The sequence below is a fragment of the Alligator sinensis genome, unplaced genomic scaffold, assembly GCF_000455745.1.
Source record: "Alligator sinensis unplaced genomic scaffold, ASM45574v1 scaffold1021_1, whole genome shotgun sequence".
Taxonomy (NCBI): Eukaryota; Metazoa; Chordata; order Crocodylia; family Alligatoridae; genus Alligator; species Alligator sinensis.
The window spans coordinates 718,368-734,930 of record NW_005842185.1 but is presented as its reverse complement, the minus strand read 5'-3'; the positions used below and the strand labels follow the sequence as shown (position 1 = coordinate 734,930).

Genomic DNA, 16,563 nt, shown 5'->3' with positions numbered 1-16,563 from the left:
ACTGTAATCATACATACATACGCGGCTTTTCCCAAACATCAGCTGCTCGAAATAGGGGTGTGCATTATAAGTAAGGAAATATGGTAAAAGCAGCTTCTGTTTGTAAGCCTCTACCAGGCAGGGAAGTGAAGTATCACTGCACCTGCTCCACAGAGAGGTGCACAATGTACACTCTGGGCACCTTAGCTGCTGCTGCTCAGTTAATTACTGCTACTTACCAGTATTTTCAAGGATAGATCTTTTTTTTTTTTAATTCTCTTTCAAAAAACAAGGTGCGTATCTTATTTTGGGGTACGTTGTATGCAAGAAAGTATAAAAGTATTTGTTCCTTTTAGTTCAGAAGTTACTTTTTTATATAGATGCCCTAACTTTATGCAGGAGGAAGACCCCTTTTTATTATTTCTACTGGAGAGAGTCCATATCTGGATACGTGCATGTTTATACATATGTTTAATTGTTATTAAAACACTAAGAACAATTTATGGCTCCCTGGTTTTCTGTAGTAAATGCCAGTATTTTTTCAGCATATTAAAACAAAACTAATTTTGATTTATTTTCTTTGAAGGCACTAAAAAAAGTTGGAAAATCAGTAAATATTCAAGAAGTAATGGATCAATGGACATTACAGATGGGTTACCCTGTTATCACCATCATAAGAAATGAAACTGCAGTCAATACCGTAGAAATCTTTCAAGAGCGCTTTATTTATGACATAAATGCTAAAACCAAGGATCCCATTCTTGGAAACAACAGGTACTTAAATTTATTAATAAACATTTGTACTAAGAGTTGTAGTTGTTTAGAAGTTTCATACCATTTTGAAGTAGAAATCAGTAAGCTCTGTCTAGAATTGATGGCATGATACCAATGGCATGTTATGACCCTTCCATTTTATTTTATGAACCATGATTTGAGTTAAAAGGGTTAGACCTCAATCATTAGAAAAATAGAACAACAGAAATAATGTCTTTAATGTGCACATTTGCATCTTTAGAGCTCTCTTTGGCTATTTTCAATCTCTGTCACTCATCTGTTCCCTCTCCTCTTTTGATTTTATTTTGATGTTGTGAGCCAGCATGTGGCTGGAAGGGTCTGCAGCTGCACAGTAGTGAATGGCTTTAAAACATCAGCGGACGTATTTGCTTTTATTGACAGAGAATCTTTATCATTAGTTTTACAACATTTTTTACCTCATACTGATGCTCCTGATAGCTATGTGCAACATTAAAGAATAAAAAGAAAAGTTAGTATGAAGTGGATGTTTTATATGGTAGACTCTGGAAAAAAAGCCTTCAGGGTAGGCTTAAAGCCCAGGTACTGGTTTATTAAAACAGAAAAAAACCCTGTATCCTATTCATGCTCACACTCTGGTTGAGGGGATGGCACAGCTGACTTTGAGTGACCTTTGTGCCATCGTTGATCTTGAAGCTAGTCAAGAGCAGATTTGTACAAACTACTCAGCTCCCATGTAGTTGGTCTAATTTAACAACTATTAATCATAGAGTAGAATGGCTAGAAGGGACCTCGAGAAGTCATCTAGCCTGAGGCAGGATGATCCCTATGCAAACCAACCTGTAAAATCCATAAACTAAACTCTACATAAGACTGCTGTCAACCCTGATGCAACACAGACCTAATACCATAACCTGCTCAGGTAAAGAAGGGAGATCATGGCAGCCGATGTCCTTCTTTTATGAAACGTTGTCAATGTATACTCAAGAGATCCCAGGTAGAGGGTCAGGCTCCCCTCTAGAGAGGGAGGCAAAAAACCCCACAGTCTGTACCAATCTGACCATGGGGTAAAATTTCTTCCTGACACCAAATATGGCAATTGATCTGACCCTGAGCAGAGAGGCAAGGCCCTCAAGCCAGGACCCTTTGGCTTTGGTCCCAACAGAAGCACTGGAATACCCCAGTCAAAATCTCCAGCCTTGGCTGTAGCCAACACCCAGTACCTCTGATGAAGGCTTAAAAACATCCTGACATTTGCAGCAGAAAAGGGGAGAGGGGGCATCCAATAAAGCCCATAGAAGCATGGGAGATATTTATAGTAGATAGATATCTATGCCCAGAACGTCCCCGACTAGTGATTGTCCACCCTCTTCTTGAACACCTCCAGAGATGGAGAATTCACAACTTTCCTAGGTAGTCTATACCACTGCCTTGCTATACTAACAGTGAGGAAGTTTTTCCAGATATCCAATCTAAACTTTCTTTGCTGCAACTTCTAGGCATTGATTTGCATCCTCCTCTCTTCAGCAAGAGAGAAAAGGTGCTTTCCCTCTTCTTTATGGCAGCTCTACAAGTGTTTGTAGACTCCTATCATGTCCACTGTTAAACACCTTTTCCAAAAGCTGATCATGCTTAGCTCCTTCAGCCTCTGCTTCTAGGACTTGCTTTCCAAGCCCTTTATCATCTTTTTTGGACCTGCTCTAACTTCTTCAAACCCAGAACTTCTCACAGTATTCCAGATAAAGGCTATCCAGTGCTGAGTAGAGAGGCACTGTCACCTCCCATGCCTTGCACCTACTCCTTCTATTATTACATCCCAAAACCATATTTGACTTTTGTGAGTCTGTTATCTACCAAGGCTCCCAAGTCCTTTTCCATAGTGCTGCCATCCAGCCAGGTATTACCCATGTTATATTTGTGTTTTTGATTATTCCTCCCAAGGTGTAGCACTTTGCATTTGTCCACATTGACTTTCATCCTGTTAACTCTATTAACTCTATTTCCAATCTGTCAAGATCTTTCTGAATTGAGTTTACATCCTCCAATGTGTTCAGAATACTTCCCTGTTTTGTGTTATCTGCAAACTTATTCAAAAAGCTTTCTATGCCAGCATCCAGATTCATAATAAACATGATGAACAGCATTGGGCCCAGAACAGACCCTAGTGTAACTTCACTTGAAACCTCTTGCCATTCTGACATGGACCATCCACCTTGTAGTAGTTTTATCTAGGGTTGGGGATTTGACTGGTCAAATAAAGTCTGGCCAAGTGACCAGTCAAATATCAATCAAAAACTGTAAAACATTGCCAATAGGTCCAAATAATACACAGAAAAAACACAAATTTTCCATTAAATGTGTCAAAAAACAATTAAAAAATCATATTTCTGTTAAGAAACTACAAACATTTTTATTTGTAAAGTTGCTAAAATCTTTGAGTGGTCAAAAATGTGCAGTCAGTCCTAGTTTTACCTTGCCCACATTTCTCCAGTTTGTTTATGAGAAGGTCATGTGGGACCTTGTTAAAAGCCTTGCTGAAGTCCAGATACACTGTATCTACAGCAGCAGTTCTCAAACTCTGACAGTTTGCACACCACCAGTTTAAAACGATACAATCATAAGTACCACCAGCAAATTTTTCAGTTCAACCTTAAGTACCACCAGCAAATTTTTGTCATATAAAGTAATTATAATAAATCTGTTAACACATACCACTGACAGATTGTCTGTGTACCACTGGTGGTACCTGTATCCCAGATGGGGAACCACTGATTCTGCAGCATTCCCTTTATCCACCCAAGTAGTTACTTTGTTAAAGAAAGAGATCAAGTTTTTTTGACACAATTTGTTTTTCATAAATCCACAGGGGCTCTTGTGACCAGCCCTTCCTCCTCCAGATTCTTGCAAATCCCTTTCCTTAGGATATGTTCCATACCTTTCTTTTTTCACATCCTTGTGACAGGGTATTTAGCAGATTCTTTGGAATCTGTCAGGCTGTGCCATGAGCACTTCTGCTTTGCCCTCCAATTTGCAAACTCTGGGCTGTCAACCACATGCCTTAGCACCCATGCCACGCCAGCCACTATGCTTGAGTAATTTCCCAGGTATTGAGGTGAGGCTAACTGGTCTGTAGTTCCCTGTGTCCTCCTTTTTGCCCTTTTTAAATAGTGGTGCTACATTGGCCCATCTCCCATAAGGAGCCAAAGAGGACTGATGTTAAAATGATGCTAGCTTTCCTTGATCTGGGGGAGTCCTCAGCTTCCTGTTTAAGGCAACTTTAAGATCATTGTTTAGGGACCAGCATCAGGTCCCTTGAGCCAAAAGCCAGTTCAGAACCACCTGCTAGGGATGATTCTTGAGCATTATCATTTTGTCCTAAAAGCTGATGTTTTCTTGTCCAGTGGCTGAATGGGGCAAAGGGCAAGCTCCGAATCTTGGTTTCTGAGAGTTGAGACAGTCAGTGTTATCACCAACAGGTAGAACTAGGTATAGATGTTAACGTGGCACAGTGAGGTTTTATAGAGAAATGTGCTTGTAAAGAAAAGCACGCAGTGTTATATACTGATAAATGGGGTATGTGCATTTATTCTCCATGGCTTCATGTAACATGAATATTGTGGCACTCAGATCCCAAAAAATGCAATATAGTAAATTGTATTTTCACTGATTATATTTTTACGGTACTACAATTAAAATAGCCCTGTATTTTTTAAAGAAAAACAGAACAAGAAAAATCACATGTACTGATAGAAAGTGTTTGTACAGTCTGAAAAAAGTTTACTTTTAAGTACAAATCGCCTATCTAGAATGTGCATGTATATATATATTTGTAAAAATAATATGAATACATTTTCTTACTCAGGAAAGCAATGACTAATGTCTTTCAGGTTACTTAAAACAGGTCTATAACTGGTAGGCATTGTCCATGCATAGACCTACCAGTAGCTTTCAGTCTTTATGGCCGCATCTACACAAGATGCTTACTGTGCAGTAGCTTATTATTACTGTGGAGTAGCTTCTTTTTACTGCTCAGTAGCATCACAGGGCATGAACCGTGATACAACGTCAGTCAGTAATGAGCTACTGCACAGTCAGCATCACCACAAAGCCATGCGGAAGTGGTACTGCACAATAATGCTGGTTACCACACAGCCCTAAATAAATGGCTGTGCAGTAACAACTGCCCAGTCAGTGTCTCGTGTATATGCAGCCAATTGGTAGCAACTCTTCTATTTCAGTCCATGAGTGGCAACTGTACCACTCATGCAGTGGTTTGGTAACCTGGACAGCTGGGAACTAGATCATATATTGCATTTGTTTTCTCATGTAACTTTTACTTCAGTTTGATCCCAAATCTCTGGGTGAAGGAGTACTGCACTGATCCTAGAGCAACTAAGCAGCGGTGCTCAAATTTCCAGCCTCACAAGCTGGATGAGTGGATCAGAGCTGGTCCATGGGCCAGGTCTCATGGACAATTGTGTCACCCATCATGGGTGTAGCATACATCTTGCAACATCAGTGAGCTCCATAATGGGTTGGCTCAGTGTGCAGCCCAGATCCAGTGTGCGGTTGGCATGCAGGGTTCATCCTTAGGCTGAACCAGCATGTTGTATCTGGCCTGGGAGGAAACCTGTGTCCTGGCCCAGCTCTATACACTGGATCTGGCCCAAGAGCAAACTCATGTTTTAGTCTGGCTCCATACATTGAATCTGGCTCTGGAGCAACCCTGTACATCAGCACAATCTAGCATGTGGGACCATGTCATTCAGCCCGTGGGATGCCCCATGAGCCTGGAAATGTTTGCAGCATTAATTGATGCAGCTTTGGAAGCCACAGTAATTAATGCTGTCAGTGCTGCATTGCTGCCAAATTTCTGGACCTATGAGGAGACCCAAGTGCTGGATGATATGGTTCTACAGGCCAGAATGTGCCTATGGGCCTGAGGTTGAATACCACTGCCTTAATGAGAATAGGCTTTATGGTAATACGTTTCTGGTATTTGGATCCTCTTGTGAGCAGCCTTCTTTTTTTCCTTTGCTTTCTTTACATTTGTACTTTTCTTCTTCTCTGAGGAAGAAATCTGATGTGATGGAACAGTGATGTAAGGATATGTGGGCAAGTGGTCTGTGCCCTAGGCATTGCCTAAACAGGGGAGGCACAAGGGAGTTATGGGGGGCACTCTATTCTCCTGACTCCCATTCCTGCCCCCCTCCCCAGCATCCTGCATCTTTCTGCAGCAGCTCTGGCCAACTCCAAGCATGTGTGTGACTGAGTGAATGAGGTGCACTCTGGGAAATGTAGTTTCTGCTGCCAAGCGACGTCACCCTGTTTTTGCTGCCAAAAATGGGTGTTTTTTGTCTGCTGCTCAACATGAATGTTGGCAGTAAAGAAGGAGGTAATGTCTCCTCAGGGAGCAGCAAACTTCCAGTTGCTCCTCCAGCACTGTATACTGCCACCGCTACTCTGCCATCCTCGCTGCCTGCCAGAGCTGGAGCTGCAGCCTTCTGCAGGGAAGGTGCAGGGGGGAGGAAGGGCTGGAGCACTGTATTAGCCAGTTATGCCTCTGCAATGGGATCATTTCATTGGTTGCATCCCTACATCAGTCACTTAGATAGCAGAGCTATGATCTGCCACTTTTCAGTGAAAATGATATGAAAATCATATTACCTGAAGGGTAAATTCCAAAGGAACAGAGGGTATAAAAAATTAAGTGAAAAATGAGACATGCATATTCTACTAGTCTATCAAAAATCATCTTCCCCCAAATTATATTAAAGTCATATAGTTTGATTATAAATTAGTGCCCAGAGTACAATATCATTGATCATTTAATTCATTGTAACACTACATACTGATGGTTATAGCCTGATAGAAACAATTGTATGTCTTTTACATGTCCTATGCAATTAAATGCAGTAGAAAGATAAAATTGACAAACTGAAACTAGCTTCAGCTGTCTGTTAGAAATCCTGTATAATCTGGACCTTCTTTGTATCTTTAAATTGACTTCTCACTAAGCCAACTGACCATATCGCACTAATGTGATATATTTTGATAATTTAGAAATGTGTTATTTCATATTGTCAGATATCCAGGTTGTAGCTGTATTGGTCTAGAGGAAAAGGCGAATAGGATTCGTGGTGGTGATGATACCTTTATTAGACCAACAAGATTTTTGCAAAAAAATTTCTTTAATTGCAAGCTTTTGGGCGCAAACACCCTTCATCAGGCATTGGAGAAAAGACTGTAAAAGTTCTCCTGGGTAGAAATGATTTCATATTGGTTTTCATATTACTTGTCCTTGAGTATATACTATAGGGTGCTCATATTTTCTACATGTGTAAGGAGATGATGCTGGAATTGAGGTAGAGCTTTGAAATACTATTAGTGAAAAGTGTACTACTTTCCTTGCTTTGGCAGAGCACTCAGTATAGGAAACTTTAGGGGTTTACCTTTTAGACTCATTTGTGCTAGACAGTTTGGCATTGTGGAAGATGCAAAAGAATGCTTCCAGGTGGCCCTGAAGCATTGCCTATTAAAGAAATGATTCATAGTCCACTGAAGTCAGTGGCAGTCTGTATTAATTTCAGAGGCCTTTGCATCTGTTTTTTGGTGCACATTTCCTCCTGGGCAGAAGGAGGATGTTAAGGCCACTCCATGTCTAGCATTTGATGAAGTAAGCTGTTGCTACTGAAGCTCATGCCTCTCTGAAACAGTTAGTCCCCAAAGTACCACTCTATCCTACCTTCTGCCTGACTTTAGACTAATTCAGCTGGTCTAAAGTACCTTTGTACTCATGCAATTCCTTTTGGGGTGGTAGCCTTGTGACAAACGTCTGCACCTCCATTAAGGCCAACCTGTGTTGTCAGGCATAACTGAGCCTAAAGGTAGTCCCTTACAGTTGCATGTTCTATAGCCCTTTCATAGAGTGAAACGGTTGTCTCTGAGTTTAGATATAGTGATAGATGCTCCCTATTTTCCTTACCCACTTTGGCATGGCTGGCTATCACCGTGATTACTTACAGGCAGGAGACGTCCCTGAAGAATAACTGACTTTGTCTCAGGGTACAGTTTGGAGGTCCTTTACCTTCTTTCCTCATTGTGCAACTGTGCACCTGACCTGTTGTAGTGTTTGTATGTTCTTTGCAACAAAAGAATTGCTCTATTATTCTTTTTTGTGGTAAAAAAAATGGTGAGAACTAAGAGCTGGCATTTTCTTAGGTATTCCTTGAGTCTAAAAAAGTCGATAGCCACTGCTCTATAGGAGCAGACAGTGTCATTTGCAGGAACAATAATAAACAATCTAAGGGGATTTTTTGCAAAGTCCACTGCATCTGCTTTTAGTCTTCTTTATCCCAAACTTGAAGAACTCTTGTTTTCAATTCTGCTTGATGCTCATCTCTTAGAGACTGTTCCTTTTTTGTTTGTTTGGTTTTTTTTTAGTATGTCCTGGAGGCCCAAGGGAATATTCTTTTTCAGAACATTAACTTCACATAATCTGTAGGTATCCAGATCTGGGATGCTGGTTCAGCACAGAACAGAGATAAGGACCCAGCTGTCTTTCCCCAAAGTAATGGAAGGTTAAGGTCTCTGGTTCAGGTCCATCCCCAGGGCATTAACTCTTCTTTGTGTTTGAATGAACAGGTTAGGAATAGGTTTTGCAGGTGTTTGTGAGGAAGGCAAGAATAGCAACTGATGAAGTATTTCAGAACCAAAATGTAAAATGCTATGCTGCTCTCTGTGCCTTTAGCTATTTACAGTGTAGTATAAGGAAGCATATTTGTTTCTTTTCCTTCCCTTCCCTTCCCTCAAAAAGACATACACAGGAATATATAAGGCAACAAGCAGGTTTTTCTAATGAGTTAACTGCCAAAGTAACCCTTGCTAATTTTGAAAATGCTTCATTTGCATCATTGCTTAAGCCAGCACACAAGCATCTCTTTTCATTTTTGCTGGAGATGAGAACTGGAGTACATGCAGCTTTTTCTCTATGAGTACAATATGAAAATTACAGAGATACTATGCAGAAAGAAAGTTGTGTTAAAGAGCTATATATTCAGAATGTGATTTCTTCATACAATTTGACTTGTGAAATGTTAAGCACTATATCACTAAAACTTTTAGCCTTCACACAACCCCATTTCCATGCAAAAATGGGGATAGAATTTATTGGTTACTTACCCAGTTCTGTAACCTAGGCCCGAGTGCCATGTTGTATGAGAAATACTGAAAGAAAATAAGTAACTACAGACATCTAATCCAGAAGTATCCCTGTATCCAGCGCCTCTATCCCAGCCTATTGAAGTCAGTGGGAGTCTATACAATGATTTAATTTGCCTTTGTCTCAGATATATACCTTGATTTGTATAGTAGTCAAACAGTAACCTTAGGTTATCCAAGGGAAAGTCCACAACTCATGCCTTACTTATACTAATAGGTCATAGTTTGACCTTGAATAAGTGCACAACTTCAAATGACTTGAATTGAATTCATGCATACACATCTGAGAGCAGAATATGCCCTGGTATTATCAGACTGCACAATATGAGGAGGTATTCCATACGATAGGGTTCATTGGGTTTTCCTACTGACAGATAAACCATAATTTTAAGGCACTAGGACCATCCATCATTATAGGAGTGGTCCTTGAATATGACAGAAATCATATGAAAAATAATCTGTGTTCTGGAAAATAAACTAATCAATTCTGATAAAATCCATAAGCTATTTCACTACTATATTGAAGGGCAGGTGCAAATGCATCTTGAGAGGTTTTATTCTATTTAAAATACAACAGAAGTCTTCTCTTAAAAATATAGACAAAACCACTAGCATTTCTCATTAATATAAAAAATATATTTTCCACTAATCAGTAAACTGTAACTTGGTGGATGGGCAGGAATGGACTTTAGTAGCAGTTCATGCCCTGGAGAGAGTTCCTGGAGAGACTGAAATTGTACAGTTTCCTGGAGCATGGATACGCTTTTATCGTTCATATTTGCTTGTCTGTGAAGAGAGAATGATATAGGCCCCCTTACAAACATATGGAAAGCATTGCTAACCAACATGGTTCTGCTGACTCTGTTGGGAACTGGATAGAGCAAAGAAATTCAGGTCCCAGAGTGGAAGTCTCCACTGCAGGTATGCTGGAGAGTTCTGCTCCATAGTGCTTCTCCACCCACCTGTGGCAGCCCTGGTGGAAGAATGATAGCATGACAGGTATACATCAAGAAAGTAACCCTGGGACCACTTTTGAATTCCTTGTCAACAGCTCATTTATTTGCCTAAAATTGGTTGCATGTATCCCTTTACTAATAATTATGTGAATATTGAAAGCATGACCATGTTTATATATAATACATTTTTTATCACTTATTATTTGTGTGATCCTGTCACAGCTCCACTGAATGGTTGGGATCACTTTGTGATAGTCACTGTGCAGTGGACAGCAGTGAGCAGAGGGAATTTTTGGACACACAGTTAAGTAGTACAGCTATATCAGAAGTGGCAATGCTTATCCGTGAGCCCTTGTTACGAAGATTATGAACTAGCCCAATACTCATAGTAGTATCATTCCAAAAGAGGTTCTTAAATATTTAGTATTATAATAGTACAAGGATAGGCTAAAGTGTTCATGCATTAAGTAAAATGAATAACTAAAGTATGTGCATACATGCACAAAGTGGCACTTAAAAATAATTTACATCTATTGAATTGTTTGACTGTAATGGACAACTACCCACCCGAGGAAAAAAGGTGTTATTCTTTTTACTCTCCAATCTCTTTGAAAGCAGCTTGAAAGATTATTCTCTCTTTATAGCTTCCTTCTGTACTGTATCTGTCATATTAAGCTTCAGTTATTGTTTCTGTTAGAAATAATTGTATGTTGTCTTAGAACTGATTCTGCCACCCTTAGACTGATTATACCACACTCAGTTGATTGCAGCATGAATAAAGGTGCCAGAGTTGGACTTTAAAAGAACAGGATACTGATGTCCTAAATGCAAAACACAGTAAATTAACAAAATTGGTATAGCCTTCTCTGGTTATTAGAATCACATTATATGGCAGCTAGATAATGTGAGCAAAGTAAAATGTCTGTGCAGCACCTCATCAGAAAACTTTCTACAGTTTTGGTACTTCACTGTACTTTATTCATTAATTCTAATAGGTGGTGGGGAAAAAAGCTTGCATGTCTAGATTATGGTTTAAGATTCTCATTCTAATAAGCAGCTGATTCTGTAAAGCAAGATACTAATAAGAAACTGAAAATGCATGTACTACAGTGCTATTGCCATTTGGTTTGGGGGTTTGATTCTACTATGCGGCTAATTCTATTAAGATTCTAATAATTGGCAGGCACTGTAAAAAAAACCCAAAACATCAACCCATTGTTTGTGGATATACACATCAGAAATAGACTAAAAGGCTTTTTTTTTGGGGTGGGGGTAGGTGAATGTAGGAAGCCCTTTTACTCTGTCTGTACACCTGTATTCAGTAAAGGACATCTCTGTTGCCAGTGGTTAAGCCCCTCCAGCAGGCAAGCATGGCCAGAGGCAATTCCTAGCCCAGCAGTTTGTCAGATGCTAGCACTGTGGGGAGCACAGACCTCACTTCTAGTTATTAGACATGAGAGCAGCTTCAAAGAGTGTTACCCATAGTCATCTGGGAAGCATTCTGCCTATCTCAGAGTTATGCAGGCAGAATGCATTTTGCCACCACTGCCAGTCCCAAACTACTCAGCATGTCCCACGTGGTACTATACATTGGCCCTTGCTATAAAAGCCACAGGAGAGTCTAAGCATTTTGTTTCACTGCAGAAGTTCTTCTGATTGTTACATTATTATTAATTCCAAATAGAAAATAGGCTGGCAATACTGTGTGTTCCTAAACAGATGTCACTTTTCAGTAAATGATACCACTAGCAGTGCTCTCAGAAACATGAATTTAATTTAACACTTTATTTCCAAAATCATTTCACAGTTTATACTTGGTGAGAAATGCTCCTTACCATACTGACTTTCAGCATAATCTGATGTGCAGTGTATATGCACCTTTCAGTGTTATAATGCACAGAATACCAGAGAAGATAAAATTGGTGCATTGTACAGTTGTTTCCTGTACAGTGATCTATATGCAGAGAATTGGAACTGGCAGTGAAAAGTTGCAGCTGTATTTTATTATCACTGCAGAGTGTGATGTTTTCTTCATTTTGTTCGCTTATACTAATTCTCAAGCATTATTTGGTACCAATATCATTTTTTTAACTAACAGACTCCTGTTTTCTTAAAAGATAAATATGAATGAAGGATGAATGTACATGTGTGCCCAAAGATGCATTTAATTAGAGGTAAGCTGAAGGAGCTATGTAAAGAATTGAGGTGGGTAATGCTGATAGAATGATGCAGAATAGCAAGGGAGTAAGACTGGGCAAGAGAACGATATATCTTTGGACTTGTGATACAGGGGGGAATTTTAGGTTGATGCAGTTGGACAGCCCTTGGCCAGTGGGAGGAACTGGGGGTGGTTGGCAAAAGGTGGAAGGCTGAAGAACAGTGAGCAAGATATATTCAGTCAGAGAATCAGAAGAGATGGAAAAGAATGAAGCCTGAAGGTGAGAGTCTTAGTTGTACAAAATCATTTTAATAAAAAAATTAGATCAGAAAATGAAATCAAATATTGTTTTTATATTTCTGTTTCTCTGCCTTCTGTTTTTACAGTCTCACGTTGCCAAATTGATGTCTTTAATTAGTCTTTAATTAGGCTTTCCTGGTTATTAGTAGACTTTCGTATTCAACTTTTTTTTCCACTAAAAAGTTGTACTATGAAACTATAAACTTTTGTATAAATTATATTTTAGTTTAGGTTGAAGACAAAGTATTCTAGAGAAACATTGGGTGGGTTGATAAATCTATTGACGAAAGTGTTTGAGCATGGTCTGGAGCGTATTAGATCAAGCTGAAGTATTGATCTCCTTATGCCTGGTTATGGAGTTCCTGTCCTTTGTCTTGCCACCTCATTCTTGACTAATCTTAGCTCAGTACAATCTCGAGGAAGCCTAAATTCCTCTGGTACACACTCTAACATCAAGGGATTACTTTCATGAGTAAAGTGAAACATACAGAAAAGTACTTGTGGGATTGGGACTGGAAAAACTACAGCCTACAAAAGAATTTTACCTTGGTGCAAGATAAAATATGAGTGAGATTAAGCTTGTTTATTATAGGGTAAGCATATTCTGGATGCTATAAGAACAACTAGTGGGTAGTTGCTCAGCACTGCTGAAAATCAGCTTCCTTCAAAATGTTGCAGGACGAGTATCCAGTGTTTCTTGTCATCATGAGTGGATCCAGGATTTTGGAAAAGGGGGTGGAGAAGCATCAAGCTGCATTGCAGGAGTAACTGTACCCCAGCCCCGCGGTGTGTCCCGTCCCCCCCCGAGGCAGACCACACTGTAGGAGCAGCAGTGAAGGATTTAAAGTCCCTCAAAGGGATAAAAATATTTTCTCCCCCTCCCTTTCTTTCATGATCAGTGGCATGTTTCCTCCCATTAATTCCCCTCCCATCCCCTCTTCCTTCTCCCGCACCCCAACTTGTCATTATTGCTGTCCTCAAATGACCCAGGAGAAGCAGAGGAGCAGGGGCTCCAGAGTCAGAGATAGCAGCAGTGGTGAGGGGAGGAGGAGATGGGAAGTGCTGCTGAACATGGAGAGGAAGGCAGGGGGGACTTACTTGCTTAAGAGGCTTAAAAAAACAAAGTCCCCAGCTGCTGCTCCAGTGGCGTGGTTGACTGAAAGGAGGGTGCATCCATTCCCCTTGACACCCTCCTGCTCCTTCTTGTTGGTATACAAATGAAGGATTTTGTGTAGAAATGTAAAAGGTAATGATGGTTATTAAAAAAAGGATCCAACTGGAATAGTACTTGTAAATGCATTCTTTTATAACATTTTGTAAAGGTTGATAAGATACTTTACCAATACCTGGAGAAGGACACCTAGTACCCATGCAGTCTAATAAAAGACATCACTAAAAAAAGCCTTGCTTCTACCAATATGGTCATAGAACTGAATCACTTATTAAACAAAAAAAGAATCCCTAAAGCATTTACAATTGAAATAAAACAATCTAAAATTTTAGACACAAAATTCCAAATTAGGTCAAAGTTTTGTGAAACTAATTTAAATATTTTTGTTCTTTTCTGGTGATTTAAATTGTGATGAAAACAGTTAATGTTTTATTCTATTTCAATCAGTCCATTCTTCAAGAAGCAGATGGGGCTAGGTTAAGAGGGATTGAATAAGGCAGGGTTGGCCAACCTGCAGCATACATGCCATAAATGGCAGGCAGCACGATGGCAGACAGACCAGGGACTGGAAAGCAAAGCAGCAGATTAGACAGAGGAAGGGGATCAGAATGGTACTCCGGGAGGATGTGGAGCTTAATTTATGGCATACTTGCCAGAATGGTTGGTAGCCACTAGAATGTGTTATATTGTATGATATGCTGCTTTTTATTACCAACAGACCACCTAAAAAAGCACATGTTCTTTTATCTGAGTGATTCTGACATGACACTGAAAAGTTTCCTTGGTCCTACAGGATTAGTGCTAATTGGAATGATAAAGAAATTATGTTAGGCATTGGACTCTAAGCACTTATGAAAGTGTACAGGCAAAGTGAAAATACAGTATTTTATGTTCCCTCTGTTTATGTTTGTGGAAAGTAAATATCAAAGCAGTAACCAAAAGTTATTAGAATAGAGGTAGCAATAAAATATAAAAAGGAACCATCCAAACCCACCAGCCCATATACTAGTTGTCCCAATAATTAAAAAGACACTTGGATATCATAGCTCCATGTATCAAATCTCATTTTGACAAACTCATCATTTGCTTTTCTCTTCCATTGTTGGCAAAGTGCTTGAACTAAAGCTTTAGGCTGAAGAGTGGCTCTTTCCCAAAGAAAATATTAAATTAAAGTTTGTCTATCCTTCCTTACTAAGGAAGGAACAGTATCTCCTGATGTCTGAAAAAAGTCCAGGTGCCAGAAACATTAGTATGGCCATGCACCATCAGAACCAGTCAGTTGTGAAGCCACCAGATTCCAAACACAAATGTTAGGAGAGCAGAATAGTAAAAATATTTGAATCTAGATCAATGTCCCCAGAGGCAGGCTTTATCTATTATGGGAATCCCTCCAGTTCTATCCTACTTCCTGAGGCCACAGGCCTTGGCCTCTCAGTTTGAAAAGGCTCCATCATCCATTAACCAGTGCTAAAACAAGGTTCATCCAGCACAGGGTGCAAACATTCAGGACTGCAAAATAAAGAGAGAGCCAAAGCACAAGCACCAACAAATACACTTGAATTTGAATATGCAAAACATTGACTGCTTCTGCATGTGTGCTCCAGCTCAGTCACCACAGTGATCCTCATGTGCATAAAGGCACCCAATCAACAGAGCCTTCAAAATCTGTGAGATGGCAACACTAACCACATAGTTGTCTCTTACATTATTTGTCAGAAGGTATCCACTACCATATATCCCTGTATTTGAATCCTTATTGAATGAAACAATGTTCCAGGCAGCTAAAGTCTTTCTAAATGACGGTCTCAGAAATATTCCTTATTAAGTACCTTATTCAATATAGTGCTTTATTAAACTGTGAGCCCTTGTGTTGCAGTGCTGTTGCCCAGATTCACAGTGGGAAATGTATCTGTAATCAAGCTGTTTGCAAGAATCCTGATGGGATTTGCAGGGGGGGAACATCACAAAGAAAAGACCCTTTTCACAAGCTGAATCTTCTTTTTACTCATTTCCTCTCCTGTGACTTTGTCCAGTAAAAGGAAAACATGTTGTCATTCCCTACCTTTACCCACATAATCCCTTTAAAAATTAAAAGCAAAATAAAATAAAAGCCATCAAGAAAGCTTCTGGGCATATCTTCTTCCTAACCTCTCTTCTTTAACTGGCAAGCAAATTGCACTTCTTTTTTCCAAGGTTACATTTTTTGCCCCAGAGCATCTAAATAAATAACCCTGTCAACTTAAACAACAATTTTCCAGGGGGAGGATACACAAATGCCACATAAATGCAAAGAGGTAAAAGAAATTTTTTAATTAACATCACCCTTTCTGCCAATGTCAGGGTCCATCTCTTCCACCTCATCACCTTAACCTATCAGGAGGCAAACTGATTGTCTTGGTTCAACCAAGATATTAAATCACTGCTGAAGGTTAATCCTAAAATATATATAACCCCAGGAGAGCTAATCACAGGCTCTAAGTCCTCTGGCAGTGCAAAGAAAAAACCTCAACCCCCTACCCACAAAACCTTGCTCTTCATGTTAATCGCTGCTCTTGCCGCAGATGCAAAGTTGTGTAAAGTGTCAAAAAATATGTCCTCGTCTTCTACATTGCCTACCAGCACTATGACATCTTCTGCATGTGTGAAAATTATCATTGACAAGTGAAATTCCTCTCTCCATAGTCTGTACATTTAAACCCTGAAATGCCCTTTCATGATACAATAAATGATCCAGACAAAAACAAACAAACTCAACAAACAGTTGTACCTTGTTGTTTAATGTGGTATTATCTGTCCCTTTCTCTGGTTTTCTCTATGAAGGTACATAGTCTGTGAGTATGTAAGAGTAACAGGTGAGCATGCTACAAGCGAATGTGATATTGTGACAAGACCAACTGCAAGTAAAGTATGTTCACTCCTTCAAAAGCTGGCCTGACCCAAGGCTGACACATAAGCCTCCTAGTTTGAAAATTTCCCCAAAGCACACAAAGTATCTGCTACTGTGCAACTTTTAACTGAATTTGATT

At 39.7% G+C, this 16,563-nt stretch overlaps 1 protein-coding gene across 1 annotated transcript in view; it reads left to right on the top strand.

The window, feature by feature from the left end:
• TRHDE (thyrotropin releasing hormone degrading enzyme) overlaps window positions 1-16,563 on the top strand; it is a gene marked incomplete at its 5' end in the record, with an annotated part of 328,250 nt that overhangs the window by 227,248 nt on the left and 84,439 nt on the right. The window contains one exon of the mRNA XM_006026252.3: window positions 566-753. Within this exon, the coding sequence (XP_006026314.1) occupies window positions 566-753 (188 nt within the window). The remainder of the gene's footprint in view (window positions 1-565; window positions 754-16,563) is intronic.